At 40.4% G+C, this 24,609-nt stretch overlaps 2 protein-coding genes across 9 annotated transcripts in view; both read right to left on the bottom strand.

The window, feature by feature from the left end:
- Nucleotides 1–9,600, bottom strand: part of MLH3 (mutL homolog 3) — a 31,655-nt gene extending 22,055 nt beyond the window's left edge. For 2 of the 4 annotated variants that reach the window (XM_079127463.1, XM_079127466.1), the window contains exons 1-3: nt 8,031–9,600; nt 3,510–6,829; nt 127–225 (exon numbers count right to left, since the gene is read on the bottom strand). In XM_079127463.1, the coding sequence (XP_078983589.1) occupies nt 127–225; nt 3,510–6,768 (3,358 nt within the window). In that variant the 5' untranslated portion in view covers nt 6,769–6,829; nt 8,031–9,600. The remainder of the gene's footprint in view (nt 1–126; nt 226–3,509; nt 6,830–8,030) is intronic. The other 2 variants (XM_079127464.1, XM_079127465.1) reach the window with 2 other exon arrangements.
- Nucleotides 9,601–9,742: 142 nt separating this feature from the next.
- ACYP1 (acylphosphatase 1) lies at nt 9,743–24,521 on the bottom strand. Of its 5 annotated transcripts, none has more exons than XM_079127473.1 (3): nt 24,237–24,521; nt 18,108–18,199; nt 9,743–10,120 (listed from the first exon to the last, which is right to left on the bottom strand). In XM_079127473.1, exons 1-3 carry the CDS (start codon nt 24,397–24,399, stop codon nt 9,905–9,907), a joined length of 471 nt encoding a protein of 156 aa, XP_078983599.1. In that variant the 5' UTR covers nt 24,400–24,521; the 3' UTR covers nt 9,743–9,904. The 5 variants fall into 5 exon arrangements, with proteins under 5 accessions (XP_078983599.1, XP_078983603.1, XP_078983600.1 ...); XM_079127477.1 differs by lacking the exon at nt 24,237–24,521 and adding an exon at nt 19,065–19,110; XM_079127474.1 differs by lacking the exon at nt 24,237–24,521 and adding an exon at nt 18,583–18,717.
- Nucleotides 24,522–24,609: the final 88 nt, after the last annotated feature.

The raw sequence follows: 24,609 nt of genomic DNA, 5'->3' as shown, positions 1-24,609 counted from the left end.
TGGGGAGTTCCTGGTTCCACTAAGGCACAGCTGGCACTGATCAGGCTTAATAATACAACCCTGCTTTGTTTTGTGCATTAGGTGGTAGGTGTATAAGAAATGTCCCAGAAATGTTACTGCCCCCACCTCTGTTATTCTGCCTCAGCACAATCCTCTCTTCCCGAGCTCTTGGAAGGAAAGGAAGAACAAGGTCGCTTCTGAAAGGATGACATCTGTACTGAGACCCTATATATTAAAAAGAAAAACCTAGAAATTTGAACTCAGCATACTAATAAACTATTAAGAAATTAAATCACATAAAATTTCTTTCTCTATAAACTGAATGAAGATATAAAGCAGATTAGTAAACACTAGCTTGAGCCGAGTAGAGTGGCACACACGCCTGTAATCCCAATGGCTCATGAGGCTGAGACAGGAGGATGCTGAGTTCAAAGCCAAACTCAGCAAAAGCAAGGTGCTAAGCAACTCAGTGAGACCCTATCTTTAAATAAAATACAAAACAGGGCTGGAGATGTGGCTCAGTGGTCCAGTTCCCCTGAGTTCAATCCCTGGCACTGAAAAACCAAAACAAACAAACAAACAAAACACTAGCTTGAGAATCAGACGTTCTTTAATGAAATTAATCTGCTAATTTTGGAATCCACATTAATATTTAGTCCATTATTCACCTATACCAGAATGAAGACCCATAAGTCACAGTGAGAGTTTTGCATGGGGAGGGGACACTCGGCAATATCTTGAGACATTTTTTAATTATCATAACTTGGGTGAAGGGTACTTCTGGCATCCAGCAGATGAAGGCTAGGAATGCAGTTAATGATATGATGTTGCCAGGTTTTTGGTGGTGCGCACCTATAATCCCAGCAACTGGGGAGGCTGAAGCAGGAAGGTTGCTAATTTAAAGCCAGCCTCAGTAATTCAGGAAGACCCTAAGAAACTTGGCCAGACTGTCTCAAAAAAAATAACAAGCAACAATAGGTGTTGGAGAGGATGTGGGGGAAAAGGTACGCTCATACATTGCTGGTGGGGCTGCAAATTAGTGCAGCCACTCTGGAAAGCAGTGTGGAGATTCCTTAGAAAACTTGGAATGGAACCACCATTTGACCCAGCTATCCCACTCCTTGGCCTATACCCAAAGGACTTAAAATCAGCATACTATAGAGATACAGTCACATCAATGTTCATAGCTGCTCAATTCACAATAGCCAGATTGTGGAACTAACCTAGATGTCCTTCAATTGATGAATGGATAAAGAAACTGTGGTATATATATATATACATACATACAAATACAATGGAATATTACTCAGCTATAAAGAATAATAAAATTATGGCATTTGCAGGCAAATGGATGAAATTAGAGACTATCATGCTAAGTGAGATAAGCCAATCTCAAAAATCCAAAAGACGAATGATCTCACTGATAAGCAGATGATGACACATAATGGGGGTTAGGAGGGGGGTAAGAATGGAGGACAAAGGGACTGTATAGAGGGAAAAGAGGGGTGGGGGGGGGGGGAGGAAAAAATAACAGAATGAATCAAACCTTATTACCCTATGTGAATGTATGATTACGCAAATGGTATGCTGTTACTCCATGTACAAACAGAAACAACATATATGCCATTTGTTTCAATAAAAATAAATTTTAAAAAAATTAAAAATATAAATAAATACAAAGGGCCGGGCATGTAGTTCAGTGGTTAAGAGTCTCTGGGTCAATCCATGGTTCCAAAAAAAATTACCTTTATAAAGTATCCTCTTCTATACAATAAAATTTGCCTCTTAATAATTTTCTTGCTGGGGTTAGTGGCATATGCCTATAACCCCAGCGGTTCAGGAGGATCAAGAATTCAAAGCCAACCTCAGGAATTTAGCGAGAAACTGTCTCTAAATAGAATATTAAAAAGGGCTGGGGATGTGGCTCAGTGGTGAGCACCCCTGGTTCAATCCCCAGTACAAAAGAAATTGTCATGTAACATTTTTATGTATGGTTCAACCTTGTCCTAATGTACTGCTCTAAACAAACTATTTCCAGAAAGGTAGCATGCCATGTGAATGGAGGGTGCTGAGGAATCATCTTGTCACGAACTTGTTTCTATACAAAAATATTCTTCATTAGGAAACCATTGGTTAACATGACCCTCAAAAAGTTTATTATAAGATAAACTAATCCAGAAAGTTAAGTGGATTAAAGTGTTTAAACATCTAGATTTCATTAACAGGAGCAAATGTTTATGTTGAGCAGGGCAGCTAAGACTTCCTCTTTTGTTTTGGCAACAACCATCTCACAGTTTAATGTAATCCAGTTAGTTATTCTCTTGGCATCATATCAGAAGCAGTTGCATTTCAGGAAGATGAGGTGTTGGTGCTTTAAATTTACTTCTGGTAAGCATTCTGTGAAAATCAGGACATAAAATGACCTAGATTGAAAAGCACATAAAATTGCCTTAAGAGTAACCTGATAGTCTTGGGAGCAATATGAAAGAAAAGGACTTTCTCCTCCTATTGAATACTTTGAAATTACAAAGTTATTTTTTTCAAAAGAAAAAAAACTGTAAAACATGGAAAGTTAAATATCTTACTTAACTTGAAGTCAGAGGCCCCTGCTAGATATAATCATCATAAAGAAAAATTATAAGCTAATTTGCAATTACATTCATAGGATTTACATTCTTTTGCAGCATTCAAGACTTTTAATATGGATGCAGATTTAACATTTATCCTCCTAGTACAAAGCCAAGAGTATACTCAGATAGAAAGCAGCTTTACCATCTCCAACATCTGGCTCTCAAACACACTGCCAAAACAATGTCACTTTGTTGACTGAGACCTGAGAACCCATAGCTCTAGTCCAGGTTTAACGTAGCCTTGTGAAAGATCTAAAAGTCACGGTACTGTGCTCCAGAATAACATCTTCTTATACCGAAAACAGATAAAGTGGATTACCAAATGCATTACAATAAAGTACACTTGAAAAGTATAGTTATGACAGTATATACTCAGCCTACATTTTGAAAAATTTATGGTTAAGTCCTACTTTCTGGGGAAAAAAGTTCATAAAATAGTACCATACAGAGCCATAGGTTTTATTGGAAAACAGAATGATTACAAAATCATTCTATCCTTAGTCTGGAAGCCACAGAGAGACACTTTCATTCTTTAAAGACAAATTTCTAGAAGAGTTGTACGTATGGGAAGGAGGGAAATGGGACAGGGAAGCACTGTGGAGCTTCTCAGCTATTAAATAGTTTCTTTTTCATTAAATGGGTTGTTTGGCCCTTCCTCTTACACATACACACACTCAGACGTGCATATATATGCTTACTGCCTAGGGGAGTCTTTCATTGTATTTCTATATTTAGTGTTGGAGAATCTTCATACACCATAAAAAATGTTTTATAATCAGTCTTTGAGTGCTCTGTCTGCTGAAATCATTTTTCCCTTACTCCTTGGCCATTATTACCATCTTCAAAAGCACTTCATGCCAGTGAACACTATATACTTACCATTCCCAAGTATGACATCCACAGCTACAGTTGTCAGGTCTTTAGTACAAACAGTCTGAATGTCCTTAGCAGGAGCAATGAATGTGCTAAGTCCAGTCAACTTGTTGATATAAACCATTCTTCCCAGAGCTTCATCAAAATGCTGCTGCCAATCCAAAGTGTTTGACTTTTCATTCTCAGAACAAGCTCTTGCTTTAGACTTCTTACTCCAGGAACAAATTTCATTTTGGTTGGCTGTGGAATCTTCTACCTGATTGATTAAAATTCCACTGTGAGAATCAGGACTTCCTATCTGTTGCTCTGAACCTTGGATGAGAACATCTGAATCTTGACTAATAATTTTAGAATCACTACAGGGTAATGCCAAAGGAGCGTCTGGTATTGCAGTGTTCTCCATTTTGTTGCTAGAATGCAATTCACTGTCTTCATTGAGGGAATTATCCTCAATGACAGTACCTGGCCTTGGAAGGATGCTGCTGTCTGTTTTTTCAGGTTCATTTTTAAACAACTCACAAAAATCTAGGCTTAACCCACTGTACAGGTTACCGTCTTCCCTACTGGGATCTGAATTTGGAAGTTGATTAAAGTGACTCTTGATCTCCATTGTTTGAGCCTCTTTTTCAGAACTCTTCAGTCTGGATAATTTAGAGGCCAGTGATTCTGGTGACTTCTCAACATTTGAAGGTTTTCTATTAAAGTGAGATAACTCGGTTAGAGTTACAGGACTTTCTTTCAAATGAGGCATCTGTTGTTCCAAACGATCTTTGGAAAGTGGAAACTTCTCTGAGCACGGATTGTGACTTACTGGTTGACAACTACCATTTGAATTGGTACACTCTGTAGTAGTGATTTTACAGACATCAGAGTTTTCTAAGTGGTTCTTGTCTTTCAGTGGAGTGTCAGGTTCAACTTGAGGACTGAGACTGGTAATGACTTCAACATTATTTTCTTCCATTTCTGTATCTAGAGGATTTACTTTTCCATAATGCCTCTTAAACTTCTCTAAAGATCCTAGTTGTGAACTTAGGCTTAGCTTCTTACGGCCTACAGGTTTGGAAGAACCAACCAATTTATCTGTTTTCTTAATACCATTTGAAACATGTCTATACCAAGGGAAAGAAGATGAAGCAGGAAATAAGCAACCTGTGTGTGATTCTTTATCACCTTCCTGAAAATCAGCAGCACTTTTACATTTTCCTATAGATGTGTTCTCTAGTCCATAACTAATATTTTGCCTGCAAAAATTTTTGCTTAGCAGTTGAGTAGATTCTTTACTTAGAGTGCTCATTAAAGCTTTGATGTCTGGAGTTTCAACAAAACGATGTGTTCTACTTCCAAGTGTTTCTTGGGCACTTGCAGGACCAGGTCGAACATAATTTTTAAATGAATGTTCTGCTTCAGTTGACTTTGTTTGCTCATTTTGTAGCACATGAGTTATAAAGCCAGTGGAACACAATTTTACTTGTCCATAACTAAAAACATTTATTCTTCCACAATTACTGGGCTCTTTTTCTCTCTGAGCACTATGTACACTCAATAATTCGGTCTCAAAAGGCAGAGATTGGCATCCCATTTCAGTAGCATCTTCAAATCTCTCTAGTTGATTCTGAATTCTTTTATATTTCAAGATGTTGGCAGCCATGCCACTAACAGTAGTACGTTCTTTCTGTATTTCTAAATCTACCCCACTCTCCTCAAAGTGATGTTGTGTCTGAAAAGGGCTCGAAAATATTTCTGAACTGGTTCCACATGGACTTTCTAAAGAGTTATGTTCCAAGCAAGATTTTTCATGTTTCTCATTTTCTCCTGATTTTGATACTTCAACTGTCTTTTGTTCTAACATCCTTGATTCTAAGCAACAGCCGTCTTTGTTGTGTAATGACAACTCTGTCATTTTACTATGGCTGGGCCCATCTGATTCATAAGTGTACAAAAATGAGTCATTTGTCTTTCTTTTGATAGATTCTAAATCCCGAGAATTCTGTGTGTTTTTGTTTTCTATAGTAGCTTTTCTTTTCACAGCTTTTGACTGCAAATTAAACATTTCATAGGAATCCAAAATATTATTACATGCTTCCTGGAAGCCACCCTGCTCATGTTTCTCATCTAAGGACACATGTTTCTGAAGAGTAGCACCAAATAAATTAAAATCATTATCTTCACTGAATTCCTTAATGTCCTCACCTGATAATTCCATAAACAATTTTTCTCGCTTTAAAAACATTTTCACTCCTTCCTGAATGCAAACCAAGAGAGTATCCCAGTTCTGAAACTCAATCAGAGTTTTTGCTGGCTCCATGCACACGTCATACTCACCAAACTGGCATTGCACATTGATGATATATATCCCATGGAGTTCTGGGGTAGATCGATGCCGAGGACTTGAATTCATTTGCTTACTGGCAGAGCCATTTTTTGGCTTGCATATAGTACTTTCTTTTCTTAATAAAAAGTCGATAAGTTTATGCAACTTTGTCCTTAAAACTAGTCTTCTGTTCACAAACAAAAACTGCATATTCTTATTGTAGTGTGCTTCAGAGCTGATATAGCCACTAAACTCAAACTCCTTATATTTAAAATGTATTTCTCTTAACTTTTGGGACTTGCCTAATCCATAAATTTGACAAAACCGGGAACATATGTCTTTAGTTTTAGGGAGTTGAAGAACCATAGACCCAGAAACATCATTTCTCAAAGAGAAAGAAACAGAAGGGTGCATGAGTGAGAGAGCTTCTACCCTCTGTCTAACCTTCTCAAACTCCAGTCTAGGATCCATGCATTTCCTCCTCACTGGTAACTGGTAAAACAGGTTATGTACTGTTATGGTTGTCCCAGCACTTGGTCTAGTCAAATCAGCTTCACAAGCTTTTAGGGCTTTTCCATTCTGAAACAGTTTCACAAAAGTTTTCATTGCCCTGTTTTTCTTGGATGAAATTTCCACAGCACTGGCCATGTCAGCTATGCTTGCCAAGGCCTCCCCTCGGAAACCATAAAACCTTGGGTTCTCCAAGTCCTCTACCGAGCTGCATTTACTAGTGAAATAACGATTTCCCACCTTGTCCACATCATCACTCCCCATCCCAAATCCATTGTCTATCACTTGAACTTGGAAGGTTTCCATATTCACCCTGATGGCCACGCATTTTGCTTCAGCATCAATACTGTTGAGGGCAAGTTCCTCAACACATTGGCCTAAGGAGCTTATGGCCAAACCAGAACGCAATTTGGCTTGTACTTCAACTGACAAGCACTTGATCATGGCAGGTAAAGGTGGTGAGAATGCCAGGCACTGGTTTCCTTCTCTGACTGGAAATAATTACCTATGAGGGGGGGAAAAAACACTGTATTAAGGCTTCGGAGTTACATAGCATTACCCATTTCTCTCATGCAAAGAAGAGGTAAATGAAACCTCTTATTAAACCAACTTATGAAACTGAACAAAATTATACCTCTGATTTCTAGACAGATCACACAACTAATGCTTGATGCAATGGATTTAACATCCAAAGAGGCACTCACAATTTCATAATTTCATTGCTCCTTTCTAAATCCCACATGCCCTAAAGTGAAATCATAATTAACTTGATGTTGACCCATAGAGACAGTATTCGAAATTCTAACCACTTCACCAAAAACAGCTGCCTAAATTAAATTCAGCTAAGAAACATTAGCTAGAAATTATTCATGAAAAGAAATCCAAGTTAGTTTCGTAACATTTATACATTGCACAATAACCATGACTTTTAGAAAAACTTATAACGAAAAGCTAAGCTATTGTACATAGGAAGGTAAAAACATGGGAGGAAATAAAAAAGTTAAAACTGTTTTATCAAGGAGACAGGCTTGAAGAGATTATGATGATCTGTTATTATTAAATTGGTTAAATGTAGTTGACTCAGGGACAAGGCTGGGAAAAGAAAGGATCAGGCAGAAAAAACTACTTTGCATATAAGCCTTTGATTTTTAAGTTTCCTTGCAGGAAAAATTAGGATTCTAGGAGCAGTAAAGAGCCCTCTCCTTCTTCATAAGTGAGAGGGAAGCATGGCTGCATTTCGCGCAGGTAACTGGTTTCCCAAACCTGGAAAAATCGGGGCTTACAGAACTTCGAATCATGAATTTAGCAGAGGGCAGCACGCCGGGGGCGCTGAATGCTTAGGAAGTATTCTGATTAAACCCAAAGCAACGATTTTCTAATTACGTCCCAGAACTTCCAGGGCCACGGTTCCTGGACAAACGGGCCAAGTCAGTGCGGAGCGGCGAAGGCCTGGAGGTGCGGGGCAAGCTGGGTCTCTCCCGGCCGGCCTCGCCGGACTCAGGCTCCGCCCTGTCCCCTCCCTCGCCTGCCTCGCGACACGCCGGTCCCCTGCTAGGGCGTCCGAGCTGACGGAAGGCCGTAGGACCTCGCGGGGCCCTTGCGCACTTTTGCTGCGAAAAGCTGGCCCGCAGCGGCCACCACAGCCCTTCTGGAGTTAGAAGGGCTCGAGGGACCGTCCTTTCGCCACGTGCCTTCCCCCAAGCCACCTCGAAACGAGCTTCACCAACTCCCAGACACTAACCGCCTCGGACGCCGGTCACGCGCACCTGGGATCCAGTGGGTGCGCGCGAGCCGACGAGCATGCGCTTCTGAGCGGACTCGCCGCGCGCGCGCTTCAGCCGGCGACACACCAGCGCGCATGCGCACAGGTGTTACCTGCCGCGACGCTCCCGCCGCCCAGCCTTCCCGCTCCTCCAAGTCCCCGCCCTTATTCCCCGAGCCACGCCTTCGGCCCCCCAACCCCGCCCTTCCTTTAACGAGACAAGTTTAATTTTCCCAGGTTGGCCTTGAACTTGGGATACTCCTTTCTCTGCTTCGCCAGTCGCTGGGATTGCGCACCACCGGGCCGGGCCTGTTCCTGGTGATTTTGTTTTATCCTTTGGTTTCTCCTCTGCACGTACTACTATTTGATTCAATATATTTCATTTATTTGCTTATTCTCTCCCCTCCCCAACCCCAGTGTACACGATGTGCCGGTTTGGGATTTTGTCCGTTTATTTCTGCCGTTATCTCCATGGCCAAGAACAGCGTCTGCCCTGTGGTAGCCTTAAGTGACTAAATCCAGAACCTTCAATCTTAGAATTAATGATTTTTCAGAGATGGAAAAGACTGAGAAACTAGCTCAACTTAGTTTACAAACGAGGACACCACGTCTCCCTTCACTGATTTTTTGGGTATCTTCCCAATGCATGGCAGCAGCTTTCCTTACTGAAGAAGAGCAGAACTCTTAAGAACACGGAGAAAAAATACTTTGGGAGTTAACCAATCCTCAGTTCTGCTTTCTGTCTCAATTTCATTGAAACCTTTTTCTTTTTTAAAATTGGGTCTTATGACAAAATATTTAAGCCCAGTGACTGTTGGACACATATTCAATCACTAACCAAACCAAATCAGACTTCTGGGGCTGATGAAGCAAAATTCTGATTACTGCGTGTATTAGTTTGCTGGAGCTCCATAACAAAATACCAGACTGGGTGGCTTAAACAGCACAAGTTTGTTTTCTTACAGTTCTGGAGATGATAAGTCTGAGATCCAGGTGTTGGCAAGGATGATTTTTTCTGAGGCCTCTCTCCTTGGTTTGTGAATAGCTGTCTTCACAGGTCTTTTGTCTGTTCATACACATGTGTCCAAATTTCCTCTTCATTTTAAGGCCACCAATCAGATTGGATTAGGGCCTTATTTAATCTTAATTATTTCTTTAAAAGTCCTATTTCCAAAGTCACTTACCAAAGTGTGTGTGTGTGGGGGGGGGCTTCATCATATGATTTCTGGGGGATCAAATTCAGCCCATGACATTACTTTATGTGAATTTCTTATCTAGAGGAAAGGAATGACAGCAGACATTCCATAAAAGTAATTAGTCCAAGACATCACTGAAACTGCTAACAAACTGGTGGCATTTGTTCTCATTAGGCATGCAGTTTCCTGAAGAAAACTTCATGTAAACCACTTAAAGAAATGATTCAAAGTAACTGCTTTTTCTTTCAAACTTCTTTTAATGAACTTGAAAACCTTTCTCCCACAAATGTTTACTAAATAAATATTTCTATGCCCCAAAGTCAGTTCACTAAGGATTTAAGAAAGTAGCATGAACAGGGCCAGGGATGTAGCTCAGTGGTTCAGTATTTGTTTCACATGTGCAAGGTCCTGGGTTCAATCCCCAGCACCGGGGGTTGGGGGGTGGGAAATACCATAAGCACATAGTTCTAATGTGTTTTTATTAGAATTGTGTAACATTGTGTTCCATCACACATGTAACATGCAGTAACAAATACCTGATACAAAAATAACTACTTCTAATATTCAAATTAATAATAAAAATCAAAACTGAGTTTTTCCTGGAAAATTTAAATTCAGGCCATTATTTCACAATTTGGAAATCGGAGTACTCCAACTTCAAGATGACTTTCTCATTGTTGAAATTTGCTCTGTCAATGTGCGATTTGGGACTTCCTTTCGTCTCAAGCCATTCCTGCATGCCACGCACCTTGGAGATGGGACCTTGCAATTGTCCTTGTACTGTGCCCCGGTCAGTGTTCTGGACCCAGCCTACCAATCCTAGCTTTTTACCCTCAGCCTAAGGGGAAGAAAGAGAGATCCAGTGAGATTGAACAAAATAAGACTACAATCTCTTGCCAGAATCTTGGCCTAGGATCAAGCCACTGAAACTAATTTGATACTGTCCAGAAAAGTCAAAACAGAAAGAGAGCAAGGAGGATCTCATTGCTGATCTTAACATCAAGTGTTGGCCACTTGACTCCATTTCTTTCTTCTTCTCTATAAAACCCAGGCACTAGAATTTTTTTCAATATGTAGTAAATTTGGTTAAGAACTAAAGACTCAAGTCCAAAACAGATGCTTTTAAAATGATCCCCTAAGGCAGATTGTTTTTTAGGATACTGGGTTATATCTTGTTCATTTTCCCTTAATCAAGAATCTACTGGGTATGATAAATGGAAAAAGCGTGAAGTTATCTGATCCTTCTCTTTATCTTTAACCAGGACCACACCTAAACATATCCAGATGAATTAGTGTCCATTATATCTTTAAAGATAATTAGAGTGTATTTTGCAATTTCCTGGGCAACTCAGCCATTGTTTTTACTGTAGAGAAACTGTCTAACCCAACATGTTTATGTTGCATTCAGGGCCCACTTTCTGTCAGCCTCCTAGAGAAGGAAAGCAGCTGTGACCAGCCTCTGAGCACCAAGTTTTCATGAGGCTACATAACTATTAAGTTTTCACTTGACTTTCTTCTCTTTTGTCTAAATAATCACAATGTCCTTAAAGTTGAATAAACTTACAAAAGTCAACTAATCACTGTAGTGGCTTTTTTTTTTTTTTTTTTTTCCTTTTCAATCTTCTTTAAGTCATAAAGCTGTGGCAAGACTTGAACATTTAGTAACGATATTTTACAGATAAGCTTATTTTTGTGAAAATATATAATTAGGATATTATAAAGGCCATTGATTACAAAATAATCTATCTATCAGAAGAGGGTGGATTATAAAAGAAAATGGGAGTTAGCATGATTTCATGTCCAAATGCCAGAGTAGTGACCTAGTAAATGTGGGAAATTGCTGGAGTTTGCCAAAGAAAACTTTATGTACAGCAGAAAAAAAAAAAAAAAAAAAAAAAACAAATCTGTGATAAGAAACTGAAGCATCCATCAAATTAGTTATGTTCAAAGCAAAGACATGTTTGAATAATAAAGAAAGAAAGGGACTCTGGTCCAATAGCTGTTTAAGGAAAAGAAGGAAATGAAGGAATGAAGAAAAACAGGAGATACCTACAGCATGCACTGTTAAGTGCCAGAGGAGAAAACATAAAAGAAAAATGCTGAGAATGGACTTTGAGGAGGACTCCATATCCAATTGACTAACAATTACGCTGTTCTGCTTCAAATTAACCTAGGGGAACTGGCTCTCTGGGTCTTAGAGTTACCATAAATGGTAAATAGCTATCAGAATGATTGTGCAGTTTTGAGCACACAGGGTTACAACAGTCAAATCTTTAAATTGCAGTGTGATTTATCTGAAATCCTGAGAGTGAATAAAACACTCCAAAATTTGAACTACGTTGAGAATGGAAATTTCCTCAGGTTTTATTTGTGCATTTGATTCTCTTTTTATCTCTTCTTTTTTTTTTTTTTAAAGATGTTGGTAGACCTTTATGTTATTCATTTATATGTGGTGCCAAGGATGGAACCCAGTGCCTCACACATGCTAGGCAAGCACTCTACCACTGAGCCACAACCCCAGCCCCCTCTTTTTATTTCTCAAAGAATAGCATAATGTTGCTCATTCATATTGTTTTGAATATCTGTCTTTAAATGAGGAACAAGTGGCTTTTTTTTCCAAAGAAAATTCCAAAAGCTAATTCTACTTGATAACCATATTTCTGCTTAAACAGTAACTCTGACCTTTTTTGTGACAGTTTTAAGGATTATAATCACCAATTCTAGTTTGCAACCTAAAAGGAAAGTCTTCTCAAATCATGAACTTAGAAGTCCATCTTAAGATAATAAAAAAAGAAGAGTGAACTAAACTCAAAGCAAGCAGAAGGAAATAATAAAAGAATAGAACAGAAGTCAATAAAGAATAGAAAAATTCAGAAAATAAACGAAACCAAAAGTTAGTCTTTGAAAAGGTCAACAAAAGTGAAAACCTTTAGACTGACAAAAAGGAAAAAGGCTCAAATTATTAAAATGAAAGAGGGGATACTGCCACCAACCTTACAAAAGAGGGAAAACTATGAACAATTATGTGCCAACAAATCAGAAAACTTATATCAAAGGTCAGATTCCTAGGAAGAGACTGAATCAAGAAGAAATAGAGGGGAGTGCTCGCCTAGCATGTGTGAGGCAGTGAGTTTGATCCTTAGCACCGCATAAAAATAAACAACTAAAATAAAGGCATTCTGTCCATCTACAACTACAAAAAAAAAAAATTTTAAAAAGAAGTAGAAATGGAAAATCTGAACAGACCTATCATAAGAGATTAAAAACTAGTAATCAGAAAACTTCCAAAAGGAAAAACCCAGGACCAAATGGCTTCCCAGATGAATTCTATCAAATGTTCAAAGAAATTCACCAATCCCTCACAAATTTTTCCAAAAAATAGAAGAGGAAACACTTCCCAACTAATTCTATTAATCTAGCATTAGCCTCATACCAAAATCAAAGCATCACAAGAAAACCTAAGACCAACCAATAGCCTTCAATGAATATAAAAGCAAAAATCCTCAACAAAATACTATTAAACCAAATCCATCAACATATAAAGAAGATTACATTACAAGACAAACTGGGTTTTATGGTAGAAATGCAAGGTTGGTTCAACATACAAAAAGTAATCCATTTAATATGCCATAGTAGTAAATAAAACAAAATTACACAATCCTCTCAATAATGGCAAAAAAAAAAAAAAAAAAAAAAGACCAAAACACTCAACAAAATTCAAAAACTCTTTTATGATAAAAACACTGAACAAACTAGGAACAGAAGGGAACTTCCTAACCTGGTAAGAGTATTGAGGGGGCTGGGGATATGGCTCAGTTGGTAGAGTGCTTGCCTAGCATGCATAAGGCCCTGAGTTCAATCCCCAGCACCACCAAAAAAAAAAAAAAAAAAAAAAAAAAATATTGAAAAACCCACAATTAATATCATACCTAATAGTGAAAAACACTGAAAGCTTTCCCCATAAAGCAGGAAGAAAACAAAGATATCTGCTTTTGCCACTTTTATTCAATATTATCCTTGAGGTTCTTTCTGTTCAGGACAGGGAAAAAGAAAAGGTATTCAGAAAGGAAGAAATAAAAATTACCTCTACTTGCCAAAGGCACACCCTGTATAGAAAAAATTCTAAGGAACACAAACACACACATACAAACTAGAGTTAATGAACAGGTTCACATGGTTGCAGGAAACGAGGTTGGTATAAAAAATCCATTTTATTTTTATACCCTAGCAATGAACAATTGAAAAACAAAATAAGCAATCCCAATTACTATAGCATCTAAAATCACAAAATGCCTATGAATCAATTTAACAAAAGAAGTAGAAAACTACAAATCATTGTTGAAAAACATGAAGGTCTAAATAAAAAGGCTTTCCATGTTCATGGACTGGAAGACTTCATATTAAAATGGCAATATTCCCATCTACAGATTCAACACAATCTGTGTAAAAAAATCTCAGATGCTTTTTTGCAGAAATTGACAAATTGACCTTAAATTCACATGGAAACATAAAAGACCCAAAATAGCTAAAAATAATCATGAAAGAGAAGAACAAAGTTGAAGGATTCACACGTTCTGAATTCTGAACTTACTACAAAGCTACGGTAATCACAGCAGGGAGCTGTAGCACACACCTGTAATTCTGGCTACTCCAGGGACTAAGGCAGGAGGATTACAAATTTGAGGCCAGCCTCAGCAACCTAGCAAGACCCCGTCTCAAAATAAAATAAAAAGGGCTAGGAGTGTAGTTCAGTGGTAGGGTACTTGCCTAATATGTGTGAAGCCCTGGGGTTAAAAAAAAAAAAAAAAAAAAGCTATAGCAATTCAAAAACAGACATAAGATCAATGGAAGAAAACTGAAGAGTCCAGAAACCCTTACAATTTTGACAAGAGTGCCATGATAAATCAGTGGAAGAAATATTAGTCTTTTCAACAAATACGGTTGGAACACCTGGATAAGCATATGCAAAAAAATGAAGTTAGGCTTGAGGTATAGCTCAGAGTGCTTGCTTAGTATGTACAAGACCCAGGGTTCAATCGCCAACATGTACACACACAGAAAAGAATAAGATTGGACTTCTTAATACACACCACATTAAAAAAAATCAAACTCCATTAAAGACTTAAGTCTAGAAGCTTAAACTGTGAAAGTCTTAGAAGAAAACATAAGCATGATTCTTGATCTGAGATTAGGCAAAGTTTTCTCATGCAAAATTAGCTAAATTAGACTTCATCATAATTAAAAAATTTCCAGGGTGCCTGTAATCCCAGCAGCTCGGGAGGCTGAGGCAGAAGGATTACAAGTTCAAAACCAGCCTCAGCAACTTAGCGAGGCCCTAAGCAACTTGGCAAGACTCTATCTCAAAAATAAAAAATAAAAAGGACTGAGGCTGTGGCTCAGTAGTTGAGCGCCCCTGGGTCAATGACTTGTACCAAAAAAAAAAAAAAAAAAATTAAAAATTAAAAACTTTTGTACTTCAAAGGACACTATCAAGTGAAATGATAACTCACAGAATGGGGAAAATATCTGCAAATCATATATCTGAAAAAAGACTAGTTTCTAGAATATACAGGAAATTCTTATGAATCAACAGTAAGAAAAAGAACTCAAAAAATTAAGCAAAGGATTTGAATGGAAACTTCTCCAATGAAGATATGCAATATCTTCTTTCACATGCCAAAAAACACATGAAAAGATGCTCAACATCTCAGTCATGAGAAGAAGGCAAATCAAAACCAAAGAGTATACAGAACAGAATATTACTCATATTTTATTTATTTATTTTTTTTTGCGGTGCTGGGGATCGAACTCAGGGCCTTGTGCTTGCAAGGCAAGCACTCTACCAACTGAGCTATCTCCCCAGCCCTACTCATATTTTAAAAAGAAGGAAATGCTAATACATGATCGCTGGATGAATCTTGAGGACATTATACTAAGTGAAATAAGCCAGTCACAAAGGAACTATACTGATTGCACTTATGAGTTACCTCAAATAGTCAAATTCATATAAAGGAAAAATAGATTCATAATTGCCAGGGGCTGGATGGAGGGAAAAATGGGGAGTTAGTGGTTAATGGGTACAGAATTTCAGTTTTGCAAGACAAAAAGAGTTCCATGGGTAGATTATGGTGATGGTAGCATAGCAATGCATGGATGTACTTAGGGTGACTGAATTGTATATTTAAAAATGGTTAACATAGTAAATTTTACATCCTATGTATTTTACCACAACTTTAGAAAAACATGTTGTATGGTTTCCAAATAGTTTTGGATTTTCCAATTATCTTTTTGCTACTGATCTGTATGTTCTCCAGAGAACATTCCTTGTATGACCTAAATCCTTTTAAATTCCTTGACACCCGAAAACATAACAACAAAATTCTCAAAGAAAGTCTGCTACCTCACATCCACTAGGATAGTTGTAATAAATAAGAAAGTGACAATGTTGGCAAGGATCTGGAAAAACTGGAATTCTCATAAACTGCTGGTGGGACTGTAGAATGGTATAAAGATTTTGGAAAAATTTGGCAATTCCTCAAAAAGGTAAACAGTTGTTATATGACCTTGCAATCTACAAGGAACAGAAAATACAGTCTACACAAAAACATGTACATAAATGTTTATGGCATTATTCCTAATAGCTCCAAACTGGAAACAATCCAAATGTCCATCCATTGATAGAAGAATAAAATGTATATCCAAGGGCTGGGGAGATAGCTCAGCTGGTAGAGTGCTTGCCTTGCAAGCACAAGGCCCTGAGTTCGATCCCCAGTACCGCAAAAAAAAAAAAAAAAAAAAAAAAAAAAAATATATCCATACAATGAAATACCACTCAGCCATAAAAAGGAACAAAATATGGATACATGCTACAATATGGATGAACTTCGAAAACACTACTGTAAGTGAAAGGAACCAGAAACAAAAGGTCACATTTGTATGATTCCATTTTAGTATGAAATATCCTGATTAGGCAAATCCGTAGAGACAGAAAGTAGGTTAGTGGTTGCCAGGGGCTGGGAGAATGAGGAGTAAGTGCTAACAGGTAGGTTCTCTTTTCTGGGTGATGAAAATGTTTTGGAATTAGTGCACAACTCTGTATATATGACAGAAACCACCAGATTATACTTTTTTAAAGGATGAACTTTATGGAACATGAATTATATTCCAACTTAAAAAAAAGCCCATTCCTGTATTCTCATTCATTTCTCTAGAAGTGATGTACTTTAATTAAGGGCTTAAATGATACTGACATGCAAACTGACCATAGCAAAATAAAACAACTGTTAAAAGTAACATATATATTTAAATGATTATAAATGGTAAAGAATAAGCTACCATCTGGGGCTGAGGCTGTAGCTCAGTTGCAGAGTGCTTGCCTAGCAAGTGTGAAGTACTGGGTTTGATCCTTAGCACTACATAAAAATAAACAAATAAAATAAAGGCATGCTGTCCATCTACAACAACAACAAAAATGTTTTAAAAGGAATAAGCTATAAGCTAATAAAAATGACAAGGCCTGGGGTTGTGGCTCAGTGGTAGAACACTTGCCTGGCATGTGTAAGGGCCTGGGTTCAATCCTCAGCACTGCATATAAATAAATAAATAAGAGATCCATTGACAACTAAAAATATTTTAAAAAAGAAAATTTACATTTTCCTTGTAGTTTTCCTAATCATTATTTGTTTTTCTGCATTCTTTTATTCCCTCTCTAAACTGGAAGTAAGAGGTAGCAGGTTGAGTAAGATGGACTGTATACCATCTGGTCCTTTTCCCTCAACAACTGAATTACTAAGTCACAGGCAAAGTTAATTGGAACTTAGCTCTTGCAATGACTTTCAGCAATTCTCTTTTTGACAAGCACTTTTCATGAGTATGAAACAGGAAGAAATTATTTGCAAATAATTAGAATAAGAGATACTGACAATTGATATTCTCATTTCAAAGATTTCGGTTTGAATTTTGAGTACCACAGTCCCAGAAGACATGGCAAGTTCTATAGTCCTAACTCATTACCTGTGGAGTTGGACACAGAGTGGGAGGCAATAGCCCAATATCTCCCTACAGAGGCAGGAGGGAAATTGAGATTGCACTCGTTTTTGTGTGTGTGTGTGTGTGTGTGTGTGTGTGTGTGTGTGTGTGTGTGTATGCTAAGGGAGATTACTGACACTAAAGCAGAAACAGAGGCTGCTAATGGTTTGTTTATCCCCTCAAATACTCTGTTGCTACAGAAGGAATACCAGAGTCCATGTTCAGTATTAGCATTACCTAGGTAATCTGGAACGGATAAAATATTTTTAGTTAGAAAATCTTCAGCTGGAAAAGGTGACTTTTTCCACAGCTACAATGAACAGAAAGGAATTCAGTTGGGAATGTTGGGAGATGGCTGGAGAAATGATAAAAGTTGGAGAGATAAAGAAAATGTAACAGCTATGACTTGAATAATAGCATAATTTACATAGATATGATCAGTTCATCTAAAGGCCATGTCCTCCATGAGTGGTAGCTTTCTTACAGCAAATGTGACTAGGTTTGATAAAGCCACATGAGGTGAACTAGCTATATTCCTCTTTGGAAGAAAAAGATCATTAACAAGTTTATCCATATGCTCAGGTACCACTGTTAGAAACAAACCAATAATAACATCAGGAGAATCTTCCATTTACATCCTGTTTTACAAACTGCATTTTCACATCCCTTGCTTTACAAACTAACTCCTTACCATTCAGCTACCAAATACCCAGCTTGTTCCAGTTCATGTCAGACACGCATCTCTGGTTCCCATGCTTAAAACCTAGGCATGTCCCCAAAGCCTGTAGGCCACATACCTGTGTGTACTTGCGGAAAAACACCCCTTGCACCTTCCCAAAAATTTCGTAATCCACTGATACCAAGGTGTCCCCTTCTGCCATGTTCAAACCTGTCAGAGACCAGGAAAGCAAAAATAGTAAAGGACGACCCCAGGACCCCCAATCCTGAGGCAGAAAGGGCCACACCGCCCTTCTCCATCCATCACCTCTGCCACCTCTCCCAGACCCCAAGGTCCCCGGACTGTTGTAAACGGAAGCCTATGAGTAACAGGAAGACGGCCGGGCGAGGGCTCGCAGCTGCCCCCAGAAGCTCTTTGGGGGCAACTACCTGCTTACCGAAGGACCGGTCCCGCTCCCTCCCACCCACTCCCCTTCCCACGCAGCCGCCAGAATTCCTTTCCACTAAGCGTCAGGGCTGATCACTCAGGGCCATGCCCTGGGCCCTCTTCCCGCCTCACCCGCCTGCTCTACCCCACCGGGGGCCGAATCGCACCGGCGACCACCAAGCCAACCGCCCGGGTCCCGCAAACGGCCGCTCCCGGAAGTTTAGCGTGCGGCTCCTCCTTCGCTGCCTCGCACGCCCATTACTCCGCTTGACCAATCAGAGAGGGCGTCTTAGCCCCGAGCCCGCCCAGAGGACGCGAGGTCCAGCCGCTGGGAGCTCGGCTCGGGGATCTGTCCAGTGTCTGCCTCGTCTCGGTAGACCAAGCCTTCAGCCCATCTCAGTCGCTAAGCGCATCCCAGGTCGCAGATGCCCAGGAGTGAAAAGCCACAGACGAGACGCACTCGGGAAACATTCACTCATTCAATAACGCTGGCTGACGACAGCCTGCGGCGGGCGGATCTTGTAGTAGGTCGTTTTCACACATCGGTGAACACATCAGAAACCTGCCCGGGGGAGTTTAAATTCTGGAGTTGGGAGTCGGACAACAGACACTAAACATCTTACATAAATAAACTGAATAGGGCACATACCACTTTTCTGTACTCTTTCAACTTGGGGTCATGCCTAGACGGGGAGATACAGGACATCTAGGTGGAGGTTATTTCTCTTGGACTTCTGGAAGCTGTCCATCAGAGACAATGCTTACTAAGACAATGCTTTTAAGAACTAAATAAAACACAAGCACAAGCAAATGGTTCATGGTTCTAGATTCTCAACTAAGCCAAATTACCAAATTTATTATTGGGTAAAGGGTATTGTTAAGGGGGGTTGTAGGTGGCGATTGTTAAAATTAGAATCAATTTGAAGACATTTAAATACAGCTACCGTTATGATTAAGAGTGTGTGTGAATGGTGAATGCATGTAATCCCAGCGACTTGGGAGACTGAGGCAGAGGGGTCGCAAACAAGTTCAAGGGAAGCCTCTAATTGCTTAGAGGCCCTAAGCTATTTAGCAAGACCCGGGGAAGGGGAAGGGGAAGGGGGAAAGAGGGGGAGGGGAAAAGAGGGAGAGGGGGAAAGAGGGGAAGGGAGTGGAAGGGAGGGGAAGGGAGGGGAAGGGAAGGGAAGGGAAGGGAAGGAGAAAAGAGAGGAAGGGAGGGGAGGGGAGGGGAGGGGAGGGGAGGGGAGGGAAAAGGAGGAGAGGGGAGGGGAGGGGAGGGAAAAGGAGGAGAGGGGAGGGGAGGGGAGGGGAGGGGAGGGGAGGAAATGTGTCTCGGGAGTTAAGTGCCCCTGGGTTCAATCCACAGTACCCCGCCCCACCCCCCAAAAAAAAGAATGTGTATGAAGGAAAACTGATGTTTATTGTTCCTCTTTGGATTGCTTGTATGCACTACATTTCTTCATAATATTCCATTTGTGAATATGCCAAGTTGGTAGACTTGGCATGGTGAGATGGGTTTGCAATAGTAGACATGTTCCCCACTATAGAGTAAGGATCTAGGTCCTAGACAATCATAAAACCTTAGTGCTGGGAGGCAGGGGGAGCGGGATTGAGTGCTGTATGTGGAATTATTTGAAAATAACAGTGAATGATGCTCCTGGCTGATATGATTTCTTTCTCTAAAATGCATTAAAAAAAAGGTTTTCTACAGAATTCAAAACCTATTGAATGTCTCAATGTATGGGGCATTATATGGTATACAGAAATGAATAATACATAATTTTTGCCCTCAAAGAGGTTTATAATTTAGTGTAAGGGATAAATATGCATGTACATAATGACAATACAATGCATGACATGATAATTCAATTCCATGAACACCCACTAAGAGCTCATCATGAACTAGCCCTGTGTTCTAACAAGGTCAGAAAATGTTAGGAAGAGCAAAGAGATTAATTCTGACTGGGAAGACTAGGGAAGTGTTCTTGGAAAGCATTTTTCCAGAGTTACACACCCACAACTTGTAGTTGAAGTTGGGATTTGATTCCAGGCAGCCAGTCCAGAGTCCATTCCCCAAAATGCTATGACTAGCATCCCAGTAAGCAGAGCGCATGGGAAGGTGGTACCATTGAGGCCAGAAAGTACCATCACTGCAGCTAAACCAGGGACTCTCAACTCTGGCTGCATATTAGGACTTTTGGGGAAGCTTCTAAAACTATGGATGCCTGGATCTCATCAAAGATATATATATATATATTCCTTTTTTTTTCTTTAATTTTTTTAGTTGTAGATGGACACAATACCTTTATTTTATTTATTTATTTTCATGTGGTGCTGAGGATGGAACCCAGTGCTTCACAAGTGCTAGGCAAACACTATCAGAGAGCCACAACCCCAGCCCCCCAAAATATATATTATTTAAGCAGTTTTTATTTTTATTTTTATTTTTTGTACTGGGGAAAGAACCCAGAGGCCCTTTACCACTGAGCTACATCCTAGCCCCTTTTTTGCTTGATATTTTGAGACAGGGTCTCATGCTAAGTTGCCCTGGCTGGCTTCAAACTTGTGATCCTCCTGCTTCAGCCTCCCAGGTTGCTGCAATTACAGGCATGTGCCACTGTGCCCAGCCTTTTAGCAGTCTTAATGCACAACCAGGGTTAAGACCCACTGGGCGAGACACTGGGGTTTATTCAGGGAAGCAGGGCTGAAAAGATAGGTTGGACCTAATAGAAATGCCATGCTAAGTAGGCATTTCAATGTTATTCTATAGGTGAAGAAGTCTTCACCAGGAGAGGGAAATGATAGGATCACTATTTAATAAGCTAAATTTAATCATTTCACAATGTATACATATATCAAAGCATCATGTTGTACACTATAAATATATACAATCTTTATTTATAAATTTTATCTTTTGGGCTGGGGATTTAGCTCAGTTGGTAGAGTGCTTGTCTTGCAAGCACAAGGCCCTGGGTTCGATCCCAGCACCAAAAAAAAAAAAAAAAAAAAAAAAATTTATCTTTTAGTGTGTATGTGGTACTTGGGAATCCAACCCAGGACTTCATGCATGCTAGGCACGTGCTCTACCATTGAGCTTCATCCCCAGCCCCTGTTGATTCATATTCTCTCTCTCTCTCTCTCTCTCTCTCTCTCTCTCTCTCTCTCTCTCTCTCTCTCTCTCTCTCTCTCTCCCCCTCATAGTACTGGGAATTGAGCCCCGGGCCTTAGCACATACCAGGCAAGCACTATACCACTGAGCTATATTCCCAGTCCCATTTAAAAAAAAAATTTTTTTTGGCAGGTCTCGCTAAGTTGTTCAGGTTGGCCTGGAACTTGTGATCCTCCTGCCTCAGTGGCCAGGGTAGTTGGGATTACAGGTGTGTGCCACCATACTTGACTTCAATTATATCTTTATTTCCCCTTCCGTAATGGGGATTAAACTCATGGCATCATGCATACTACGTAAGTGCTCTACCACTGGGGTACATCCAAGGCCCTCAACCATATCTTAAGAAAGCTGAGAAAGAAGTATTTAGAATCATTATTCTGGCAGCATCAAGAAGGACAGGCTTGGGGAGCAGATGTTAAAGGGAAGAGTAGCAGTAAGAAGGGTGAGGGCATCCCAAGGAAAAACAAGGAAGATTGCAACTAAGGGCACTAAAAACAAAGGAAGGGTCATTGTTTATTTATTTGCATTACTGGGAATTGAACCCAGGAGCATTCTAATAATGAGCAACATCTTCAGCCCTTTTAAAAATTTGAGACAGGGTTTCACTAAGTTGCAGAGGCTGGCCTCGAACTTGCAATCCTCCTGCCTCAGCCTCTCTAGTAGCTGGGATTACAGGAGTACACCACCATGCCTGACAGGAAGGGTCATTTATGGGAGACATTTGAGAAGTAAACTCAACAGAACCTGCAGGTCAATCAGAAGATAGAGGTGACAAAAGAAAGGAGTGGAAGGTGAGTGATGCTTTGAGCAGGAGCAGGAATATGGAGAAGCAGCAGACTGGGGATGGGGAGGTGATCACAAGCTTTGTGTTCTGTCACACTGAGCTTGAGGAGCCTAGGCTCAGTCATGTGCAGGTGTTAAATGGGTAGTTGGAAAGAAGATAGATTACAGTTCAGCTGGACAACATTTAAACAGATGAAACCTGAAATTTCAGCATTTGATAAAAGGAAGAGAATGTCTGGAACTGCACATATGTGAAAAGTAAAAGGGCTCAGGAGAATACCTAAATTTAGGGAACAAGCGGGGAAAAAAAGATATAAATGCCAGAGACTTGGAAGAAGATGGAGCAAAGACGTGAAAGAAGAAAGCAAGAGGGCGCGGGAGCAAGGAAAAAGAGTTCTCAGGTGGTAAATAATCAATAGTGTCAAGTGAGTAGGCTTAAGAAATAGAAGCTTATCTTTAGTCATAGGAAGGTCATTGGCAGCTGTGCAACTAAATAAACTGGAGAGGGTAGTAGCAAGACCACAGTGGGCCAGATGAAGAGGGGGAGATGAGAAAGGGAGGGGGTAGTGGATGTGGTTCTCCATTAAGAGCTCTCGTGTAGCTGGGCAAGGTGGCCTTTGTCTGTAATCCCAGGAGGCTGAAGTAGGAAGGACTAGGCCAGCCTGGGCATTTAGCAAGACCAAAATACACAACACAAAATTAAAAAGGGCTGGAGGAGTAGCGGGTTGTAGAGCACCCCTGGGTTCCATTCACAGTGAGGGAGTCAGCAGGGAGTCTCGTGGAGAAAAAGAAAAATGAGTGGGATCCTAACACAAAGGTGGCAGGTCAAGGGAAATGAGATTTGTTTTGTAGGGAAAAGTTAAATGTGTTTTAAAACCAAAGAAAAGGAGCCTATGGAGATGAACAAAATGGAGGGGTAAAGTGATGGAGTCAATTCCCTGGAGGGTTCTGAGAGAAACTAACTCAGGGGGAGCCCCTTCTTTCTCAGAAAGCAGAAGGAAGGAAGTCAGAGGGAGGGTAACATGCTGGAAAATTCTACTAGCTCGCAGGGAAGCTGTGGAAGTTGACAAGAGATAGGGGGAAGCTGAGATGACCCGCCCTGAGCAGAGTAGGGAATGTTCCCATCTGCACAGAGGTGGCACACATCTGTAATCCCAGCGGCTGTAGAGGATGAGGCAGGAGGATCGCAAGTGCAAAGCCAGCCTCAGCGATTTAGTTAGGCCCTCAGCAACTTACCCAGACACTGTCTCAAAATAAAAAAAAATAAAAGGGTTGGGGATGTGGCTCGGTAGTTAAGTGGCACGGGGTTCATTCCCTGGTACGAAAACTAAAGAAAGAAAAGAAAAAGAAAGAGAAGAGTCAACTGAGAATGAAAACTAGGAATAAAGGAACTGCCCTTGGAGGGCCCACCAAGAAATTTGTTAACATGTGACGGCTGCAACGTGACTTCAACACCGACTGCTGCCGTCTACATTGTTTCCCATGTTCTGGATCTTTTGAATAGTTACAGGGAAAAAGTGAGCTGCCTGTTCCAAACAGTTTACCCATATGAACTGAAGCATGAAGAAGAGAAATAAATTCTCTTCTGATGTCAAAAAGTTAGAGTATCATTTAGTGTTGAAACCAAGCTTTGCTGATTATTTTCGATCTGGTAGTTAACTTTATTATCATTACATTTGGCTGAGTCATTCCTGGGCCTAAATAGAGACGTCCACAGTTACCACGTGAGAATAAAACATAATATCAAAATAATTAGACTGGCCACAAAAACTACCCCGGAAAGACTGCGTAGCAAAAAATATATATACATTAACAGCAAGCTTCAAAGTATTGGCGAGGGAAGAAAGCACGGAGAGCACACAGCCATACCTGGGGCCCGTGCAGAGCAGCCGAGCGTGCTAAGAAAGGCTATCAGCAGGCCCACTCCGGCTAACAGGGCGGACACCGGAATCCTGCGGCGGGATGACTCTGGGACACAACTAGGGGCTCCGCCCTTTGCCAGAGACCGGCACACCCCAAGGTCAGGGAGCATCGTTCTCAGAAAAATACAAGTTCCTCTTTGATGGAGCCCAGAAAAGCCTCGCCTGCCCCTCCCCCGCTCCCCAAGGGCAGGGCTGAACTGAGCTGCAGAGCTGGCTGGACACTGGGTCAAGTGACACGGAGGCCGACCGCACCCCCGGCCCCGGCCGCCCGGGACCGCGTGCGGACTGCGCCTGCGCGCGCCTCCCAAGCGGAGTTCGCG

The sequence above is a fragment of the Sciurus vulgaris genome, assembly GCF_902686455.1.
Source record: "Sciurus vulgaris genome assembly, chromosome: 2".
In the NCBI taxonomy this organism is placed as follows: domain Eukaryota; kingdom Metazoa; phylum Chordata; class Mammalia; order Rodentia; family Sciuridae; genus Sciurus; species Sciurus vulgaris.
The sequence above is the reverse complement of the archived record's forward strand: the minus strand, read 5'-3'. Positions and strand labels throughout refer to the sequence as shown.